We start from the raw sequence: 19,867 nt of genomic DNA on the forward strand, positions 1-19,867 counted from the left end.
AACCAAGGCCACTCCAAGAACAAGCCCTTGAGACTGCTGCTGTGTCCGGCAGGCTCTTTTTAGCATTTCACACGACCCTCTGGCATATGCAGAACTGCCTACACCTCAGAGGTGTACTAGTTTCCTAACAAAGGATCACAAACTGGGAGGCTTAAAACAACAGTTTATTCTTTCACAGCTCTGGAGGCTGGAAGTCTGACATGGAGGAGGTGCCTGCAGGGCTGGTTCCCTCTGGAGCTTTGAGGGGGACACTGTCCCCCTCTCCTCTCCCTTGCCTTCTGGTGGTTGCCATCGATCCTGTTTGTGACAGCACAGCTCCAATCTCTGTCTGTCTCTCCACAGCCTTCTTTTCTGTGTCTCTGTCTCCTCTGTGTCTGTGTATCTCTTTGTGTCCCTTTCGGATGAGGACACCAGTCACTGGGTTTAGGGCCACTGCATCGGCTTCATGCTTCAATGCCCTCCTGCTTCCATGGTGAGTCTGGGGCTCCACGCTCAATCTGCCCACAGCCCGCACTCTGTGCTCACACCGTGCGCAGGGACAGGGCTGCTCCACACCTCCATTCCTTAGCAAATTCTGTCCTCTCTGCCTGGACTGCCCCACCCCGCCTTCCTCTCCATCTGAAAACTCTTCCTGATCCTTTAGGCCTCTGGCCCTGGGTGAGGGCCACCCCGAATGCCATGGGGCGAGTTGACTGTGGCCTTTTGTGCCCAGGTGACAGACTGACTAGTATCTTTCTCATCCTTGTAGTCTACTTCCTACAATGCTTGGTGCCCAGTTGGCTCGCAAATGCTTCCTGCATGGTTTAAGCTGCTGAATGGAAAAGCCACAGTGAGCAGGAACCTGGTGGGACTTGTGAGCCGACACTGGCAGCTCCATGAGTGAAATGACCTGAGGAAATAAAAGTCCCTTGTGCTTTTCTCCTCTGTCTCAGGTGACTTTTAAATGAGCTTTAACTGAGGTCAGGGAGGGGGTCTTGCTAGCGAAGAAGTGAGGGAGAGGAAGGGGGAGCCCCTAGCCTGAGGTTCTATAGCCCCGAATTCCGAGGTAAAGCTGGTAAAGGGGCCATGACCAGGACACTGGTAGAGCTGTCCACGTTCCTGGTTCATTCCTGCAGTCAAGCGTTGGGGGCATTTTGGTGTTGGTTGGTGGGGTCTGTAAGAGGTGTCCACGGAGACCCAGTTCTCGGACTCCCAGACGGAGGCTGAGCGGGGCCTGTCCTCCTGGAAGGTGAGCCCTGGCTGGCCTGGCTGCTGAGTGAAGGCCTCGGCAGCACCCGCCCAGCCTCTCTTTTAGGAGGAAAACGGCACCTTATTGTGAGGCTCTCCCTTCTCATCTCATTTCCAATCATGTGAGCGTCTCTTCTGTGTCCCTCAACAATGCCAGCTGTCACTTGAAGCCAGGTAACACTCAAAGGAGGAAAACTAGAGTTGGAGTCACCCCTGGTTTCCAGGCTCCTTTTATACTATTTCGTCCATTGATTTCCAAGGGCCCCAACCTTGTTCTCCAGACCATTTTAGCAGGATGAGAGACCCAGCAAATGCATCATTCCATCTATTGTCCCCCTGCGTGTACCCCTCAGGGGCATCTGAAAATCACTCCCAGACAGCCAGACCCTGAGGGGGTTCTGGAGCGGGCTGGGGCTAGGCAAGAGGAGCAAGGTGCACAGGACTCACGGCATAAGGAGGTGCTCCATCTCAGGGCTCAGTGCTTCCTTAAATGAGGTGCTCCAGGTGCTTCGCCCCAGTCCTGGCTTGGTGCTGGGCTGGTGTACTGATAACAGGATGGGCGGAGAAAAGAGGTTAAAAGGAGGTTAGAAAAGACAGTACTAAGAGGACAAGGTGGGAAATCCAAAGTCAATGGCAAAGTAAAGAATAATGGGTGCAGGGGACTGAGGGCAGTGCTTCAAAATAAGCATCCCCACTAAGCTCTCCCACATATAGCCCTGGACAGGCCACACCGACGTCACCCAGAGAACACGGAGCAACAGGAAAACAAAACACACCCATCCTTTCTCAGGAGGTTTCCTGGGCTTCTTGTCCTGGGGAAGGGTCGGGGGATAGGGAAGGAATCCCCAAAGTCATTTCCTTCTGCTTCTACTCCCTCCTCTGACTTGACGTCTTTCTTTTTCTTGATGTCACGAACCTCACCCTAGTCATGGAGATTCAGACTCTAAGGCCTGGAAGAGCCCTTAGAGACCTCTAGACCTGCACCGTCCGGTGGGAGCCACTAGCCACATGGGATTCTTGAGCATTCACAGTGTGGCTAGCCCACACAGGCAAGTGCTGTACGTATAGAATGCACACTGGACTTTTGAGGACATGGTTTAAAATGAAAGAATGTAAAATAGCGCATTCGTATTTTTAAAAAGATTGATTACATGGTGAAATGATGATGTTTAGGATCTATTAGGTTAAATAAAATATTACTAAAATTCATTCCCCTATTTTTTTCTTTTTACTTCTGTTAATGTGACCGCTGGAAAATGTAACATTACAAAGGTGGCTCCCATTTGTGGCTCGAATGACCTATCTATTGGACAAGGCTGGTCTAGTTCAACTTCCTTCTTTAACAGAGGAGGAAACTGAGGTCCAGACGGAAGACCTGACTTGGCAGATGGCACACACGAAAGAGCACTGTCATTTTCCGTTTCTACCAATTTCTCAGTTTCCTACACACACACACACACACACACACACACACACACCCTCGGGGCCGGGAAAGGAGCAGGTGGGCTTACAGACCAGTGGGCTACAGGACTCAAGAGAAGAGTTCCAAGACAATGGCTGTGGTTCCTTGGGTGTGAAATAAAAATCTAACAAAGGTGGAGGTATTCTCTCCAAGAAGTCACATTTTAAAAGAGTTGGGGAGCCCTGGATCTTCCCTCGTTAATTAATTTGCACAGTAACACAGGCTGGTTTACCAGGTGTGCTGTTGGGCACTTCAATAGGAGAGGCCTCCCCCGCAGGCGGTGGGGTAGAGCCGCGCCTGAGCCCTGACACGGTGTGGGCAGCCACTTAAGGATTGTTTGACAAGTAAACAAAGACAAGTTTCAGTAGGATTGGCTTGATAATGGGAGAGGGGTGGGCAGCCCGAGGGAGGGGAACCAGATACCAAAGGCAAATTCCTTTATTTCATAATTGTATCTGGCATCCCCATTCTCAAGCTGCATTGTGAGGCTCTGAGAGAGGTAGTTAGGAAAGTAGAGAGATAATGATCTCTCCGCCCCGGGGCAGCACTAATGGGTCTCATCTGAGGACACTACTAACAAGTGGAGCCGCCACCTAACTGTGGACCCGCCAGTTAACTCTGGACGCCCAGTAAGTTTTCCTTGGCCTCCACCTCGCTTGGGCTGGTGGGCCCTGCGCAGGGGAAGGAAGGGGTAGGGAGGGGAGGGGTGGAGTGTTGGGGGCACCGCTTTCCTGCCCCTGGTTTTCCATCCTTCCCAGCTCGGCGGCCGGCGTGAGTCTTGGAAAGACAGGGAAGGGCCACCTGGGGGCCAGCTCTCCGTTCTGTTTGCTCGAGTAGACACAGTAAGTTTGTAGCTCCCTGTCTCCCACCTTCCATGGGTTGTGGGACCCAGAACTTAAAGTAGGCGCCACAACCCGGTTAGCCCCTTGCCCCCGGGGAACGGGAGTGCCAGGGGGTAGCGCGGCTTGCACGCGGATGGAGGTGGCAGCTTTCTGGACCGACACGCAGTCCGCGGGCCCCTTTCTTTGACTCGGGCGCCGGGAGACCTGCGGGTGCGCTGCTCCCGGAGCCGGCTGCTCGGCTGGGCGGGGCCGCGGGGCCCTCCTCCCCATTTCAAGGGTGACTGTGCCGCTGACGTCAGGCAGCTTTTGGTTCATTCCCTGGCGCGAGGACTTTATTTTCATAACAGCGTGCAGTGCCACGGAACTGGGATAGGCGTGTCCTCCCTCCTGTCCCTCTCCCGCCCCTTGTCCCTCCGCTCACCTCCTCGCTCGCTCGCTCCCTCCCTCCGGCGACAGCCGCCTTTATAACTGCTCGGCGCCTCGAGGGCGGCATCGCTTTCGCGGGCTCCCCAGCACCCAGGGGCTCCGAGCTGCCTCGAACGCGCGGGAAGCAGCGCCAGTTCCAGCGCCGAAGCCCAGGCACAGGGTAAGCGAGGCGCACGGAGCCCGGAGCGCGCCCCGCCTCCGGATGTAAATCCTGGGGGTGAGCGGGGTCGGGAGGGTGGAACGCGCGAGAGAAAGCCTGGTAATGAGGACTGCAGCTGGCTGTGAGCAGGAAAGAATCCCTAGAAAGAAATGCCCCTAGTAAGTAGTTTAACACAACTCGGATTGTTTTCTTCCTCTGCGCCTCCCAGGCTGAGATAGAGGCGGAGAGCGAAATGAACATCAGGCAGGAGTTTCAGACGCGTTCTCCGCACTCTTGGCAGGCGGAATCCTGGCGGGGCAGGGGCAGCTCCGGCATCCGGGAGAAGAGAAAAGAGGGAGAAAGATCTTAGAGGAAGAGGAGGCACGGGGGCGGAGGGGGTGGACACTGCGGAGGGCGGCAGGAGGGGAAAGACGGTGACAATTGTTACTTTACCCAGTTACTGAAAAGTTTCCAAGTGTTTTGTCCTTCCACAACAAGCGTGCCCTTGCGAATGTGGGGAAGTAGGTTCATAGCAGCCACCTCTTCTCTTGATGCGAGTGTGGGGCCCTCAGCTCCACAGCGGCCCCTCCGCTGCTGTCCCCGGCGGGGCTCAGGAACTCCCGCGTGTTCAGTGACAGTCCACCTTGCAAACAAGGAAACAGGACCGGGAACGTCCCCAAAGATGCCCCCGAGGCCAAACGGCATCCGGCGGCATCCGAGGGGAGGAAAGGCTAGCACACAGGGGGAGGTCTGCTCAGGTTCAAGGAATTTGAAGGACTTTCCATTCCTGACTTCTCTCCAGGCTGATGCTGTCCTCCGAGGGTCTGTAAATGCCACACCGGTTGCAGCTGCAGCTGAATCACCCACGGCTGTGGGCTCGTTCCTGAGGGGGAACACTTGAGCCACTTCAGATACAAGAGGGGTGAGGATGGAGGCCCAGCTCCACTCTCCACGCGGGGTGCTGGTTGCTACCTGGAGAGGGAAGGAATGAAGGGGAGGAAGAGGCAGGAGGAATTTTACTTGGGAGACTGACAGGCTCCTCGAGGGTTTGGAGAGGTGCTGCTTCAAGGGCAAATGGGAATGAGCAGAACATTCCTGGGAAGTGCTCTCCACTCGGGTCAGGCACCCTGCTTCCTCCTCCTGACTCCACCGGACTGTGCAGCCTTGGGAGGCAGGGCCTGGGCCCTGAGTTCCCCCGCAGCGGTTCTCAACCTGTGGGTCGCGACCCCTGAAAATACATCCTGCATATCAGATGTTTACATTACGATTCATAACAGTAGCAAAATTACAGTTATGAAGTAGCAATGAAAATAATTTCATGGTTGGGGGTCACCACAACATGAGGAACTGTATTAAAGGGTCGCGGCATTAGGAAGGTTGAGAACCACTGCCCTAAGGGGTCCTGGGAAGGCCCCAGCTCCTTCCCAGGCTGAGTCCAGCCCTGGCAGTCCTCCGTGGAGCCCGCGCTGCCTTCCTGTTTCACCCTAGTGGGCACTGGAGATAACGGGGTGTGAAAAAGAAGTTTACTGGTGTGATTTTATTTTTCTCACTCTGGGTGTTGGACTTCAGGTCCACTGCTATTTAAAAATCCGCAGCTTGAGTTGAGGAAATGGGCAGGAAATGATGTGTTGGTATAATAGGACTTTTAACAACAGTGAATTGAACAGTGGTTTCTCTTGAAGGGTAGATTTTTGGAGTTGTTTGGTGTGTTTGTTTTTACTTTTATTCCTATTTTTATTGATATGTGGTTAGAATTTATAGTCTGTACATTTCTTACTTTAGGATTTCACATTTTTGTGTGTGGTCTAAAATACAGTGTTTTTTTTTGTAAGTGTTCCAAGGCCACTTCCATAGAAGCAATCATTTAGAGCCGGGGTCCGTAAACTAGGTCCATGGCCAAACACATCCCTCAGCCTATGTTTGTAAATAAAGTTTTATTGGAACACAGCCATGCTCATTTGTCTATGCATTATCTATGGCTGCTTCAGCTATAAACGTATGGATTGCAGAGCCTAAACTATTTGTTATCTGGCCCTTTACAGAAAATGTTTGCTGATCTTAGATATAGAAGATCTGAATTATTTGATTAATAATAGAGATCTAATAAGATATAAAGATAGAGAATATTTTGATTAAAGTATCCGCAGAACATATATAAACACTTACCATATTATTATTCCTTTTTTTCTATTTCATCTGCTGAGGACTGATAAAATATTAAGGTCTCCAATAATTTTAGTATTTCCTTTGATTTCTCCTTGTGTTTCTGGTAGTTTTGTTTTATGTGTTTTAGTGCTATGTTATTCAGTGCATACACGTTCATGATGATTTTATCTTCAATGTGCAGTATCCTGATTATTATAATATAATACCTTTTTGCCTACACTTTGCATGATATTAATACCTCAACTCTTTCTTGTCTTACCTTGAGCAAGCTATTTAACTTTGTACCTGACACATAATACCTGCTAAATAAACATTATCTATTATGATTGTGCTTTTTTTTTTTTGCATTCACTTTCATTTTTTCCTTCCTTTGGCTTTCAACTTTTAAAATCCTGTTGTTTTAGGTGAGGTTCTTATAGGTATAGAATAGTTTAATTTAGTCTTTTTTCAAAATAAAAAATGTTAGCATTTACATTTATTGTAATAATAGTTGTTTGCTATTGTCATCTAATTTTTGGCCATGTATTCTGCTTTGTCCATCCTCTCCACAGTAGGTAGTCTATATTGTATTTTTAGATCTACTAGGCCACTCAGTGGATGGTAGTGCCATTTTCAGGACTTAGAAATACAGGCTTGCAAGGAAATGACAAATTTAGCTTGGAGCTTGCTGGATCAAACATGAATATGTTGCCATTATATATTGAAGTAAAATATTTTAAAATTGGTCTTTGAGAGCTTTGAGATGGTATACCAGTAGAGGACTTCACTTTATCCAACCACCTTTTTTTCTGAAAGTTTCATTTCTTTTTTAAAATAATATATTTTTATTTATTTCAGAGAAGAAGGGAGAGGGAGAGATAGAAATATCAATGATGAGAGAGAATCATTGATTGGCTGTCTCCTGCACGCCCCCTACTGGGGATTCATCCTGTAACCCCGGCATGTGCCCTTGACCTAATCGAACCCGGGACCTTCAGTCTGCAGGATAATGCTCTATGCACTGAGCCAAACCAGCTCAGGCTGGAAGTTTCATTTCTTAAAATTCTGGGCCTAAAAGATTTGAAAGTTTCACTCAAATTCTTAAGTTTCTTAAAAAATGATTTTCATTATTTTTAGTTTACGTTCCAGTAATTTATTTTATATTAATCTAAAGTTCACATGGTTTGTTTAGACTAGGGGAAGATGACAATATCCCCAGGAACTACCCGAAAGTAAATAGATTGGGATGAACACCATTGTTATACTTGTTTAGCTCTGCCCATGGTAGTGAAATCGTTTATTTTCTCTTCAGTTACTGCATAGAAACTCAATTCGGGGATGTTATTCATAAGCTGTTGCCATGACGCATCACTTTTATGTCATCAGAATATGGACAGCTACTCAGAACAGGGGATCTGGAGATTTCCCTAGAGAAACTTTCCAATTACAACTTATCCTTCATCCAGGGCAGAGAAATTTCTGTGAGACTCCACCCTTGTCTTAGAACTTAGCCTAGATAAAAATATGAGGGTCAGCACATATTCATCTCAAAAATTTGTCCTCCCCATAACACTTGCTAATAAATAACTTGCTTTGAGTAAATATTCAGCGGGCAGTCTTATTCCAAACATTTGCTCAGCAACCACTGTGCAGAGCACACAGTGAGGGTGTACCAACAAACAGAAGATTGGCTCTATTTCCTTAATCCTTAAAACGCCTGTTATCTGATAGGCGAGTCAACCTGATATTAAAGTATAATATGTAACATATATATGGAAAACCTTCAGTGCCAAGAAGTAGTTACTTGTAAAAACTATGAAGAGACCTACAAATTTAAAATGAGATGGGACTAATAATTTTTAAAAACCTCAAGATTTGGGCCAAGTTTTGAAGAAATATGGCAAATGGATTGTGACTAAGAGAGGCAGGGTCTTTCTGGCTAAAAGAATAATGCGTGTGCTGAGGCAAAGAGGGTTACTTTGTCCAAGAAGATCTTAGATGAGCCCCAATTTCCTACCAGATAGAAAAATACTCTCGGAAACCTTGCTTGCCTTGCACAGAGGGGTAGAGAGGAGCTGGAGAGGCCGAGGAGGTGGCTGGGAGGACCAACTAGAAAAAAGCCTTGAAGCTCAAATTGAGGCTGAATCTATTATAATAGACAAAAAGGAGTTAATATGCTTTTTAACTGCTAAATCCATGGATCTCTTCTCAGGCCTTCTTTGCTTTGCTCCCCTTGAATTGTTTAACTCCACTGACCCCTCTTTTTCTGGGGAAACTGCTCCTTGGCTTCTGGGAAACCACCTGGGCTTATTTCTTTTTCTAACCTCCAATAATTTCTTTTTTGACATCCTTTGCTGACTTCTGCTTGGATGAGATGGTGTTCCCATGGTTCTGTCCTGGGCCCTCTCCCTCACCATATGTGCACCCTGTGTAACCCCGTCTCCTTTCAAGGCTTCAGATGCCGTTTATGGGCCCAGTCTGTGTGTATAGCCCAAACCTCTCCTGAACCTCAGACCCACATGTCCATGTGCAGAGGGGTCAGCTCAACCTGTGTCTAAGAGCCTGGCCTTTCAGAGCCATGTGATCTTGGGCAAGTAATTTAACTTCTCTGTGCTTCATTTTCCTCAACTGTAAAAAGGGGACCTCATAATAGGGCGGTGTAGGGATTACATGAAGCTGTGTGTGGCCCAGAATAAACTCTCAGGATAACTTCGTGTTTGTTCTTTCTGGATTCCTCCAACTGCATGTCCTGTAGTCACCTTAGATTCAACAAAGCTAGATGTGGCATCTCCCCTCATAAGCCTGTATTTCTAAGGTCCGTTTAGTTGCCTAAACTAGAAATCCGGAATTAACTGGATTTCTTTATTCCCCAAGTCCTGTCTCTTCTACCTTCTCCCCAATCTCCCGCCATTTCCTGCCCATCTTTCATGCCTCATCTCCTTGGATTCCTTGTTAAAGCTTTTAAAAAAAAATCCCACTAGGTAGACTGGGCCGCTGTTTTCCGTGTGCCTTCAGCATTCCCTGCACACTCAGAAACTCCTTATTTGTATGTCTGTGTGACTCTATTGGTCTTTCCAAGGGCAGCAGCCACACTTGTGGTCTGAGTGACTTGTGCATTGAACACAGTACTTCAATGTCTGTTGATAGATAGGAAGATTGACCTAAGGCAAGACTGCTTGCTTTGGAGACTTCCCAGAGATGATTTAAATGGAGAGAAGCTGGAGTTAGGGAGAAAAGCTTCTGAGATCATAACTGATTTAGAGATGAAATAGATTCAATTATGATTAAACTCATAAAGGCATACTCTTCCTAACTATGTGACATGGGGTATGTAACTTCATCTAAGACACAGCCTTCTCACCTACAAAATGAGTTGTGGGAATATTAAATGAGATAATAGGTATAAAACATGTAAATGAGAGAATATATATAATAAAACATATAAACGCTAAGCCTTGTGCCTGGCTCACAAGAGGACTCAGCATGCGGTGGCAGTCATCATTCTTTTTATTCATGATTATATTGTGACTGTTGTTATTACTATGGATTGAAGGTGGGAATTCAAGGGCAGAGAGGAAATTAAAATGATAGAAAATCACAAAGTTGCCTGTGATGGCTCAGCTTCAACAAACACCTAAGTTGGTTGATGTCATTCCCCAGGCAGTCCTCAGAGGAAGGTTTTGTCCTTTTCATTTTTAGATGACGGATGAGATAAATAGACGAATCTCCTAAGGAGGAAGGTGAGATCAGCTACTGGGAAGTCTCAGGGCCCCAGTTAATTCATGCTCAGATACTCCATCAAATGCTGCCATCTGTCCTTGCATACCAGGCAATGCCAATTGTTGGTCAATGCCGTGTGGAGGGCCGGTACTGCTCCAGAGCCCTGTGGCTTTGCCCTGCAGGTGGGCATTCTCCTTGGCCTGCACTCAGACCCTTCAACCTCACCTCCAGCCCTGGTTTGGGGTTGAGTTAGGAGTTTGTGGCACATATTCTTTTAATGACAGGACATGGGGCAAGAAGAAGGATGAGGGGGAGGGAGAAAGAGACTTGGAATTGTCTACAAGGAGCTCCCCATGGAGCTGGACATGGGCTAGACCACCCAGTTCAGCACCCGCCCTCATTTTACAGAGGGGATGGAGGTTGTGGGAGATAGTGTCCACGCACGGCAAGGCAGCTGAAACCCCTTCTTCCTAAAGGGGCAGAGTAAAGGGAGGGTTTGGAATTGAGCTCAATAAGTGCCTCTCCTCCCTGCCTGCCTCTTCTCTTCCACTTGTCCTCCCTCCACCCCCATCTTTATTTCTTAATCTTCGGGTCAACGGCCTGACTCATTCCAGAAGGGTTAAGGCATCGCCAAGTGACTTCAGGGTCTCAGCTGTGGGTGTCGCTGGTTATTGGACAGCAGGTAGTTAGCGCAGTTAGCCGCTGTCATAAGTGAAAGGGGGTCTCACCCTTATGACTCAGAGTCATTTCTCATTTCCCAGGCCTCTAAAACCTCACCATCCTCCTTCAAAGTGCAGGGTTTAGTCATCAGGAAATTGGGTGGGAGCGCATGACTGGATTCCAGTAAATTCCTCTCTGCTTGCTGGGAAGGATTCACGGTCTCCTAGGAGACACCTGGAGTCTCTTAGGAGCAGGGTTTCAGACGCAGCCCAGAGCTCCTCACTTCAGACCCCAAGTGCGACTTCAGACAGCCTGCATGAGAGGGAGGATGGGAGCCAGTGGTGGGGGTTGGATTAAGGACAGCAGACAGGGGCTTGTGAGGTACAGCCCACCCTACCCTGTCTCATGAACTACCTCTTTTCCGTGGACTCCACTTCTCCTGACCATGTGCTCGCCCACCCATCCTGGTGGGGCACTTACCACAGTCAGGTACTAGACCAGAGGCTGGGGAGAGACATTTAATAACCCAACCTCCAAGGGACCTGTTTGTCTAGCGGGAGATGCAGATTTCTCAACAGGTGTGGCAGGGCTGTGTGCCAGGTGCTGTGGTAGGAAACACGGAGGCTCCCTGAGAATTCAAAGGATGTATGTCTCACTAGGCATGGGCATGCTTGAAGTGAAATAGAGGGCTGGTTTGGAGGAAAGACAAGAAGCTTGCATATTGGGGATATGGGGGAGGGTGTGGGGACAAGGCATGAGGCTGGAGAGGCAAGCAGGGCTGAGCCTTCCACCGGCTGTGCAGGTTATGGCTCTTTCCCTGGCCACAAAGAGTGGCTTAGAGACGGCAAGTCTGCAGACTGGAGGTCGGGCTTCTGAGTGGTCCAAGTGGAGGTGTTGGTGGATGACATAGTTAAGAGACAGTGAAGAGGTAGAAGTGCTAGGACGTGGGTGATGGGTCTGTTAATGTGGAAAAGAAATTTCTTTGGCCATTTCCCAACTCAGTGGTATGACCTTAACTTGGCTTTTAGGGTCACTGCCTTGGGTTCACAAATGGAGAGGTTGTAGGAGGTGGTACCGCACCAGGTGTCTGATCCATGGGGTCAGATTGGACCTGGGTTTAGCAACCTTGGTACTTGGGTTCTGGCTAGGAAAGAATTCAGAGCCGAGACCCAAACTGTGAGAGAATATTTATTTATAAAATCACAGAGGTAGAAAAGTAATTCCTGGAAAAAATGGGCTTAGGGAACAAGTTCTAGAGGCAAAAGAATGGCCCTTGGAGCTTGGGAGTGAGGAAACCAATGGTAAAATCTCAATAGAATACTCAACAACTTTCCACGTGCGTGCGTCCTTTCAGGGTTGTGGTCTCCACTGATTGCTTGGTCAGCGCCAGAGCAGGGGGTCATTATCCAATGCAGCTGGTCTTGAGGTCAGGCAGGGGGTCACTGGTCTGGTTTTACTGCTTTTCTGGGCCTGGAGCTACAATACAATGGAGGCCTAAATGTTATCTCTAGGGAGGAAAGGTCAGGGGGTCCATACCTCATCGCCAGCGATATGCTAGGGGAGAAAAGTCAACCTGGGGGCGAGGTCCCACCTTACATTTGTCCTTTGCTAGGCACCCAGGGCTTGCCTCCCTGGTGGCCTCTGTACCTGGCCCATCGTCCTTGCTCTGCTCATGCCTGTCTAGCCCCCTACCCCAGGGAGACCCTGGGATGCCTCCTGCCTTGCCTTCTCATCTTTCTTACAGGATTGCCCTTCCTGCCCTGCCTTCTTCAGTAGAGCACTCACAGCCAGTGTGCAAATAGTCATTTCTTTCCTGCGTAGGAACGGGAGGGTGTGTACAACTCCGAACTGTTGGGGCAACTCACAAGGGTAGGCTGAGCTCTCAGCGGTTTAATCCATGCTCAGAGCCTAAAGCAGCACCCAGGGCTGATGTCGTCACCCCATTTCTAACTGGAGGGTCCCTACTAGCTTTAAAGTTCTGAGCAGACAAATGGGCTCTATGGTGTTGTGTTAAGATGTGCAACGTTGAAGCTGGAATTTGGGTTTGAATCCTGGACCTTCTTTCCACTTACTGGCTGTGTGACTTGGGTGAGCCGGCTAACGTGGGCCTCGGTTGCTGCACTTGTGGGACAGGGATAATAATGACGTGAGCTGTATCATAAGGTGGTTGTGAGGGTTCAGTGAGTAAGTGCATACAACTGGGTGTGAATGAATTATGAGACCCTCCCTCCCCTTCAAAGCAGTCTAAGAGGAAATGGTTTCTCTCCACCCCCATTTGGTCTCTGTTGGAGCGAGTCCACTCTAGGTCTCTCTGCCCTTCACTTTGGTTACGATGTCCACGTCACTGCTAGACTCCTTACATTTTCTCTTTCTTGCTCCAGCTCTTCACATTCTTCTCCAAGGCAATTGCTTTAGCTCCTGGCAGTTTATATTCCCAAGTGCCGATTGCTGCCCTATTTCTCCTCACACCCTGCTTTCCAGCAGTCCCTTTCAGTTCCCCAGAACCTGCCCTCTCCCAGCCAACTTCCCTGGCTCTTTCCCTCATCTGGGCCTTTCCCTAGGCAACATGGTTCCTTCCCAGTACAGGCTGCTTGATAATGAGTCTGGTGAGGTTTCTTTCCCTATGACTAAATTGAAACTTAGAACATTTTAGACCTGTTGTGTAATCTCTGTGATGCTGGGGAAGGGGTGGGGAGGGCTAATAGAGGCCAATTAAGAAGGATATTAGTTCAAAAAATTAGTCACTCATGCTCAGCTGGTGTGCCTCAGTTGTTGCGCGTCAGGCCATGAACCAAGAGGTCACGGTTCAATTCCCGGTCCAATTCCAGGTCAGGGCACATGCCCAGGTTGTGGGCTTGATCCCCACTAGGGAGGGGATATTCGATCCATGTTTCCCTCTCATTGATGTTTCTATTTCTCTATCCCTCTCCCTTCCTCTCTCTAAAATCAATAAAAATATTTTTTAAAAAATTAGCCACTCAGATAAAAAATATTTACTAAAAGTTTTTTTAAAGACATTTCTGAGAGAATTGGGAATAGAAACTCTAAGTGGATATTTGATATTAAAAGGTTATTGTTGCCCTAGCTCCATGGTTGGCAAATCATGGCTCGCGAGCCACATGCGGCTCTTTGGCCCCTTGAGTGTGGCTCTTCCACAAAATACCACGTGCAGGCGTGCACATACAGTGCGATTGAAACTTCGTGGCCCATGCGCAGAAGTCGGTATTTTGTGGAAGAGCCGGTATTTTGTGGAAGAGCCACACTCAAGGGGCCAAAGAGCCGCATGTGGCTCGTGAGCCACGGTTTGCCGAGCCACAGTTTGCCGACCACTGCCCTAGCTGGTTTGGCTCAGTGGATAGAGCATTGGCCTGTGGACTGAAGGGTCCTGGGTTTGATTTTGGTCAATGGCACATGCTTGGGTTTTGGGCTTGATCCCCAGGTGGGGGCGTGCAGGAGGCAGCCGATCTATGATTCTCTCTCATTATTGATGTTTCTATCTCTCCCTCTCCCGTCCCCTCTGAAATTAATAAAAATATATTAAAAAAAGATTACTGTTAATTTTTAAGTATGGCTAAGTTAAAAAGGAGTTTTTGTCATATATATGTATGCATGTATTTATTGATAAAACGATCTGGTGTCTTGGACTTGCTTAAAAGTAATCGAGTGAGTGGGGTGGGGATGTAGATTATTGAAGCAAGATTGACACTTTTTGAAATTATGTGACGAGTCCATGGGCCTCCATTATACTATTTATTTTTTAATATGCTGGAAAATGTCTATAATAAAAACTCAAATGTTAAAAAACACACCACTGTTTTAAAGGCAGTTCAGGGACTGTTTCTCATCTCCCTGGCATGGTTGGGGAGGGAGGTGGAGGTGAAATTGGGGAAATTGGTTTTCTCGCACCCCACACCCACTGCCCATTGCGCTTCTCGGACCCTGGTCTGTGAGTGTCAGGAGGCTCTGAGACGCCACCCCCTCCTGCACTGCTGCTGCCCCAGAGTGAGGGGCCTCGAGGTCCAGTTGGGTGCAGGAGGTCTCTGCCTTACCATCCTGTCCAGCCCCAGACTATCCTCTATGCAAAACCTCATCAGTCTCTGTCAAGATTTAGAGTCGTCAGGCTCAAAGGCCTTCATAATTAATTATCAGGCAGTGTGATAACAACTACTTGCCAACAAACAGCACTACTTTGAGGGATGGAGGAGGAGCAGTGGGAAGGGCAGGGATGGTGAGAAAAATACCTCTCCAGCCAGACACCACCCTGATGATTAATCTGAGAGGGAGTGAAGAGGAGAGGTGAAGTGAGTGAAGATGAAATGCACAGGGCCTGCCTGGGTCCCTTCCCTTGTTGGTGCTGCCCTGGAATTGGACAGGGTTCTTCCTCTTCCGTAACCATGGCACCCACCACATCTCCCTTTCCCATAGCACCCAGAGTGGACATTTGTAGGTAGAGCACATCAGACTTTGGGTGCTTGCATTTCAGGGCTTGCCTGTATCTGAAGTTCATCTGCCTTTCTTTTCCCTGTTCTCATTCTCTCCCCTGAAGAGGTGGAACCTAGCCCGTGCTTTTCTCTGTGCTCTGCATGTGGGAGTAGTGTAATTCCCGTGGGGTAGAGTGCAGGTGACAGACCCATGGTAAGAGAAGGCCAAGGGATGCCTGGGGCAGTAGTGGCAAATTATGTCTGTCTGTCTCTTCTGCTATGGCAGAGAACATGCCTGTTTCCTCCATTGAGTATCTAGACTAGGGATTGGCACAGAGTGGCATTCAATAATATTGGTTGAGCCCGGCCGGCATGGCTCAATGGTTGAACATCGACCTATGAACCAGGAGGTCACGGTTTGATTCCCGGTCAGGGCACATGCCCGTGTTTTGGGCTCTATCTCAAGTGTGGGGAGTGTAGGAGGCAGCCGATCAATGATTCTCTCCCATCATTGATGTTTTTCTCTTGCTCCCTCTCCCTTCCTCTCTCTTTAAAATCAATAAAAATATATTTAAAAATATTGGTTGAATGAATGATTATATAATCCAAAGTTAAACTTGGAGGGCCAGTTTCACAAGAAGTTAGGAAGATAGATTTAAACTATAAATTATTTGTTATTTATATTTAACTTATGCTGACATACCACAAATATATTTTAATATATACACAATATTCATTCATATATGAATGTATGTGTTATACTGCATACAGTATATAATTAAGAGTTCATTATGACAGGGAAGACTCCTTCATTATTTTTTGGAATTAGTAGAGCCATCCTTACAAATGCTAAGGAGGGAAAAACACCTACTATGTGACAGCAGAGTTTAAGAAGAGAATCCAGTGGCTTCTGAAATCTACAATTTAGATAACTCCTTTTATCCATGAGAGAATGGGATGCTCACAAATTATGTCTGAGACAGGTATTCCCATGTTCACTGATTCTTAAGAAAACACTAGACAAAAATATCAGGAATACTGGAAGTTGTTTGTGACATATTTTTTTTAACTGAGATGCTGAAACCTCTCAATAGGGCACTGGGTCCTCTAGCTTCAGGGTAAATATTAATATTATAGTTCAATTGTGGGGAAGGACATATGGGATTTGTTCTTTCCCTTCATCAGCCTTTAGGATTTGCCATGAGGACATAGAGAAAAGGTAGTAGCTTTATCTAATATAGTTAGGTCATGGGCAAAACCTTGGCTGAACATACAAAATTTCTTTCTGAATCTCTCTTGGTCCTCTGTGCCTGAGTTTGTTAGGACACTCACCCTCTGCCTCTAATTTGCCTTTACACAGGATCAAAATGACCACTGCTCCTAGTGGTTGCCGCAGTAACCTGGATGCCAAGTACCACAGACTTTGTGATATGTCTGAAGCTTGGGGCATCGTCCTGGAAACTGTGGCTGCCGTGGGGGCTGTGACCTCAGTGGCCTTCATGCTCGCTCTCCTGGCCCTCATCTGCAAAGTGCAGGACTCCAACAGGCGGAAGGTGCTCCCGGTCCAGTTCCTCTTCCTTGTGGGTGTGCTGGGGGTCTTCGGCCTGACCTTTGCCTTCATCATCAGACTGGACAACCTCACGGGGCCCACACGCTTCTTCCTCTTCGGCGTCCTCTTCTCCCTCTGCTTCTCCTGCCTCCTGGCTCATGCTTTCAACTTGACGAAGCTGGTCCGCGGCTGGAAGCCCCTCTCCCTGCTGGTGATGCTGGGCCTGGCTGTGGGCGTCAGCCTGGTGCAGGACATCATCGCTATCGAGTATGTCGTCCTCACCATGAACAGGACCAATACTGCCATCTTCGCTGAGCTTCCTCCTTCTCGGCGCAATGAAGACTTTGTCATGCTGCTCATCTTCGTCCTCTTCTTGATGGCACTGACCTTCCTCACATCCTGCTTCACCTTCTGTGGCCCCTTCACGGGCTGGAAGAGACACGGAGCCCACATCTATCTCACCACGCTCCTCTCCATGGCCATCTGGGTGGCATGGATCGCCTTGCTCTTGATCACCCCTACCCCTGACACCAAGTGGGATGATACCATCCTCAGCGCAGCCTTGGTGGCCAATGGCTGGATTTTCCTGTTGGCTTATGTTGTACCTGAGTTTCAGCGGCTCACAAAGCAACAGAACCCCATGGACTACCCTGTTGAGGATGCTTTTTGTAAACCTCAATTCATGAAGCAGAGCTATGGCGTGGAGAACAGAGCCTACACTCAAGAGGAAATCACTCAAGGTACAGAGCCGGGCTGGGTGGAGAGTCCTTTGTAGAGAGATGGGGGAGAATCCCAGGGTATTCTGTCTGTATGGAACATGCAGGTTTATCCAGCTCGTGCCCCTGACAGAACAGATAAGGTCCCCAAGGCTCAGCTCATGCTTGAAACCATCCAGCTAGTTAACAAGTGGATCTAGAAGCTGCCTCTGCAGCTGTAGTCCAGCACTTTCCACACAGTCCCTGTAGGTTTCTCTGAATAAAAATAGGATGAAGCAAAGGAATAGAAAAGGAATGACTTGAAACATTCTTAGAGATAAGCAGGTGAGATTGTGTTCTTTATAAAAGATAACTCAGCACCCCTTCTGGAAATGTGAGACCTTCATATATTTGGGTGTGTAAAGCCAAGCCATGATTTCTTGCAGTGACCACAGGGCACAGAGAGGTTAGAAAGCCCTTTTATCAGAAACCAACGGAAATCTCTATAAAGTTACTAAGGATTCCAATTTAACCTGAAGAGCTACATTTTATTGTATGTGTCTGGGCCCACGGGAGGGAAGAAATCCTATCTTGACATGAAAGAATGAACCGATTTTGCTCATGCCTGGTGTTGTGAGTAGCCAGCTGTTCTGTTGTTGTTCTCGTATCATAAAGAGGCTCAACTGATATCCAGACACTGCCCTTGCCCGTCAGGATCTGTGTGTTGCTCTCCAGGGTTTACATCGATCTCTGGGCCTAATCAGGGGAGAGGAATGGGTTTGGGAGAGGAGTGAGGGGCCTCCAAGGCCCAGTTCTTAGCTGCTGCTTACAATTTCTCTGCTCCTGAAGCCTGAGGTGCGAAGCTTTCTGGAGCTTCTCCCTGCAGCGGGGGGCCCTCTCCTGGGTACTCAGAAGCCTCCCAGGGAGAAAATTCAATGGATAGGGTGTCTATCCTGCTTTGGTAGATGACTCAACTGGGGTGAGCACGAGTGGGTGCCCGAGGAAGGGGACCCTAATGCTTTAATTTCTCCTCTCCCTCTGTTTCAGGTCTTGAAGAGCTAGGTGATACTACCTATGCCCCTTATACCACCCATTTCCAGCTGCAGGTAAGTGATCTCTTCCTTTTCATCAGCAGCCTCAGCACCCCAGGAACGTGTCTCTTGGGAATAGATGGTGTTACCATTCGGATGGCTCCTCAATGGAGCTCTCATCCACCTTCTGGGGTTAGGGCAGACGACTGGAGTGTAGGGCACAGGGAGGACTTTAGGGGGAGGGGTTAGGAGAAAGGGAAGAAAGTGAGATTCCTGCCCACATTGAAGGTCTGCTGAAATATCCGGGAATGGGAGAGGGTTTAACAATATGGTGCTTGCTTTTCAGAATCGGACCTCCCAAAAGGATTTCTCCATTCCACGGGCCCAGACTCGGGTTAGCCCTTACAATGACTATGAAGGAAGGAAAAACGGCAGTTAGCTGAAGAGCGGGATGACCACGACAAGTCAGCAGAACTAATGGGATGTGGGTCAAATCCCGAGTCTTCTAAGGAGACCATACATAATGTTATGGGAAGACCCGGCCTCCCTGCCAACCTCAACAACTGTTCTGTTCTGGAGTTGCTGGGGGCTAGGACACTCCAGTTCTTAGCAGCACCGTAGTTTTTCCTTTGTTCCATACTTAGGATGCTTCTTATAGGTGGGAGTCTCAGGCAACTCAGGGTTTCTCTCTTACTATTCTCTGTCACTGTACATGTGACTCAAGCTCCAGCTCACTCAACTTCAGAAGCCAGCACTGAATGCTGGTTTTGTAAGGACTGCTCAGCCCAGAGCAGAACTGCAAATCTGAGCAATAATAGCAAAGAGCTGTCTCTCCGCCCCTCCCTGCCTAAATCTACACTGGAAGCCAACTTGCTGGCACCCTCCCTTCTTGCCTGGGTAGGAGAGGCCAAAGGTCACCCTAAATTTACTCATCTCTATGGTGCTAACACAGGGCCTCTGTAGGTCCCCAGCACCAATTCACAGCCCCTCCCCGCCTTGGGTCACTCCCAAACTTGCTGTCAACCCCCCAACTATCCTCCCCTCCATGTTTTACCAGGAGTTTCCCTTCTGGACCTCACTAGTGCGGACAAGCCTGACCTCTCTTTGCCAGGAGCATTTGCGCACTGTTCTTTCTGTATATTCCTGGCACTGATCCGAATCCCAGCCTCTGTAACTAGATTTGCACTGTGTTCACCTCCTGCGTTCTGTAAGCAGGCATTGTCTGTGGAGGGGAGTGTGCCTTGTATTATAAGTTATTCACCGTCCTTTACCTGGAGATGCAATAAAGATGTGGTGGCAGTTCTTCCGCTGCGGCCGCAGCAGTAGGAGTGGTGGACATTAGTCATGTTGCAGCTGAAGTTCAAGGTTCGGTTCCACTGGGTGTGGGCTTGACCCTTCTCCGTGTGTTTCTCCTTCTCTTCTCTGTATGTGTCTAAGACAAGCCTGTTTTCCCCAACTTTTGAGGTGAGTGGCGAGGGTGAGGGGGGAAGCCAAGAGGGATCACGGACCCTGAGGTGTTGCTCCAGGAAGGCAGAGGAGTGGCGACTGTG

At 48.4% G+C, this 19,867-nt stretch overlaps 1 protein-coding gene across 2 annotated transcripts; it reads left to right on the top strand.

Moving 5' to 3' along the window:
• The first annotated feature begins 3,878 nt into the window (after positions 1-3,878).
• GPRC5A (G protein-coupled receptor class C group 5 member A) lies at positions 3,879-19,620 on the top strand. 2 transcript variants are annotated; one of them, XM_059682250.1, is made up of 5 exons: positions 3,879-4,117; positions 4,899-5,018; positions 16,403-17,331; positions 18,334-18,392; positions 18,664-19,620. In XM_059682250.1, the coding sequence occupies exons 3-5, from the start codon at positions 16,410-16,412 to the stop codon at positions 18,754-18,756; spliced, it is 1,074 nt and encodes a 357-aa protein (XP_059538233.1). In that variant the 5' UTR covers positions 3,879-4,117; positions 4,899-5,018; positions 16,403-16,409; the 3' UTR covers positions 18,757-19,620. The 2 variants fall into 2 exon arrangements, with proteins under 2 accessions (XP_059538233.1, XP_059538232.1); XM_059682249.1 differs by lacking the exon at positions 4,899-5,018 and having other exon boundaries at positions 3,880-4,117.
• The last annotated feature ends 247 nt before the right edge of the window (positions 19,621-19,867 follow it).

This window comes from Myotis daubentonii, chromosome 2 (genome assembly GCF_963259705.1).
Source record: "Myotis daubentonii chromosome 2, mMyoDau2.1, whole genome shotgun sequence".
NCBI lineage: Eukaryota > Metazoa > Chordata > Mammalia > Chiroptera > Vespertilionidae > Myotis > Myotis daubentonii.

Coding starts and splice junctions, on each gene's coding strand:
- GPRC5A (XM_059682250.1), top strand. CDS start 16,410: ATGACCACTGCTCCTAGTGGTTGCCGCAGTAACCTGGATGCCAAGTAC. Junction 17,332..18,333: donor TCAAGAGGAAATCACTCAAG/GTACAGAGCCGG, acceptor CCTCTGTTTCAG/GTCTTGAAGAGCTAGGTGAT. Junction 18,393..18,663: donor CCACCCATTTCCAGCTGCAG/GTAAGTGATCTC, acceptor CTTGCTTTTCAG/AATCGGACCTCCCAAAAGGA.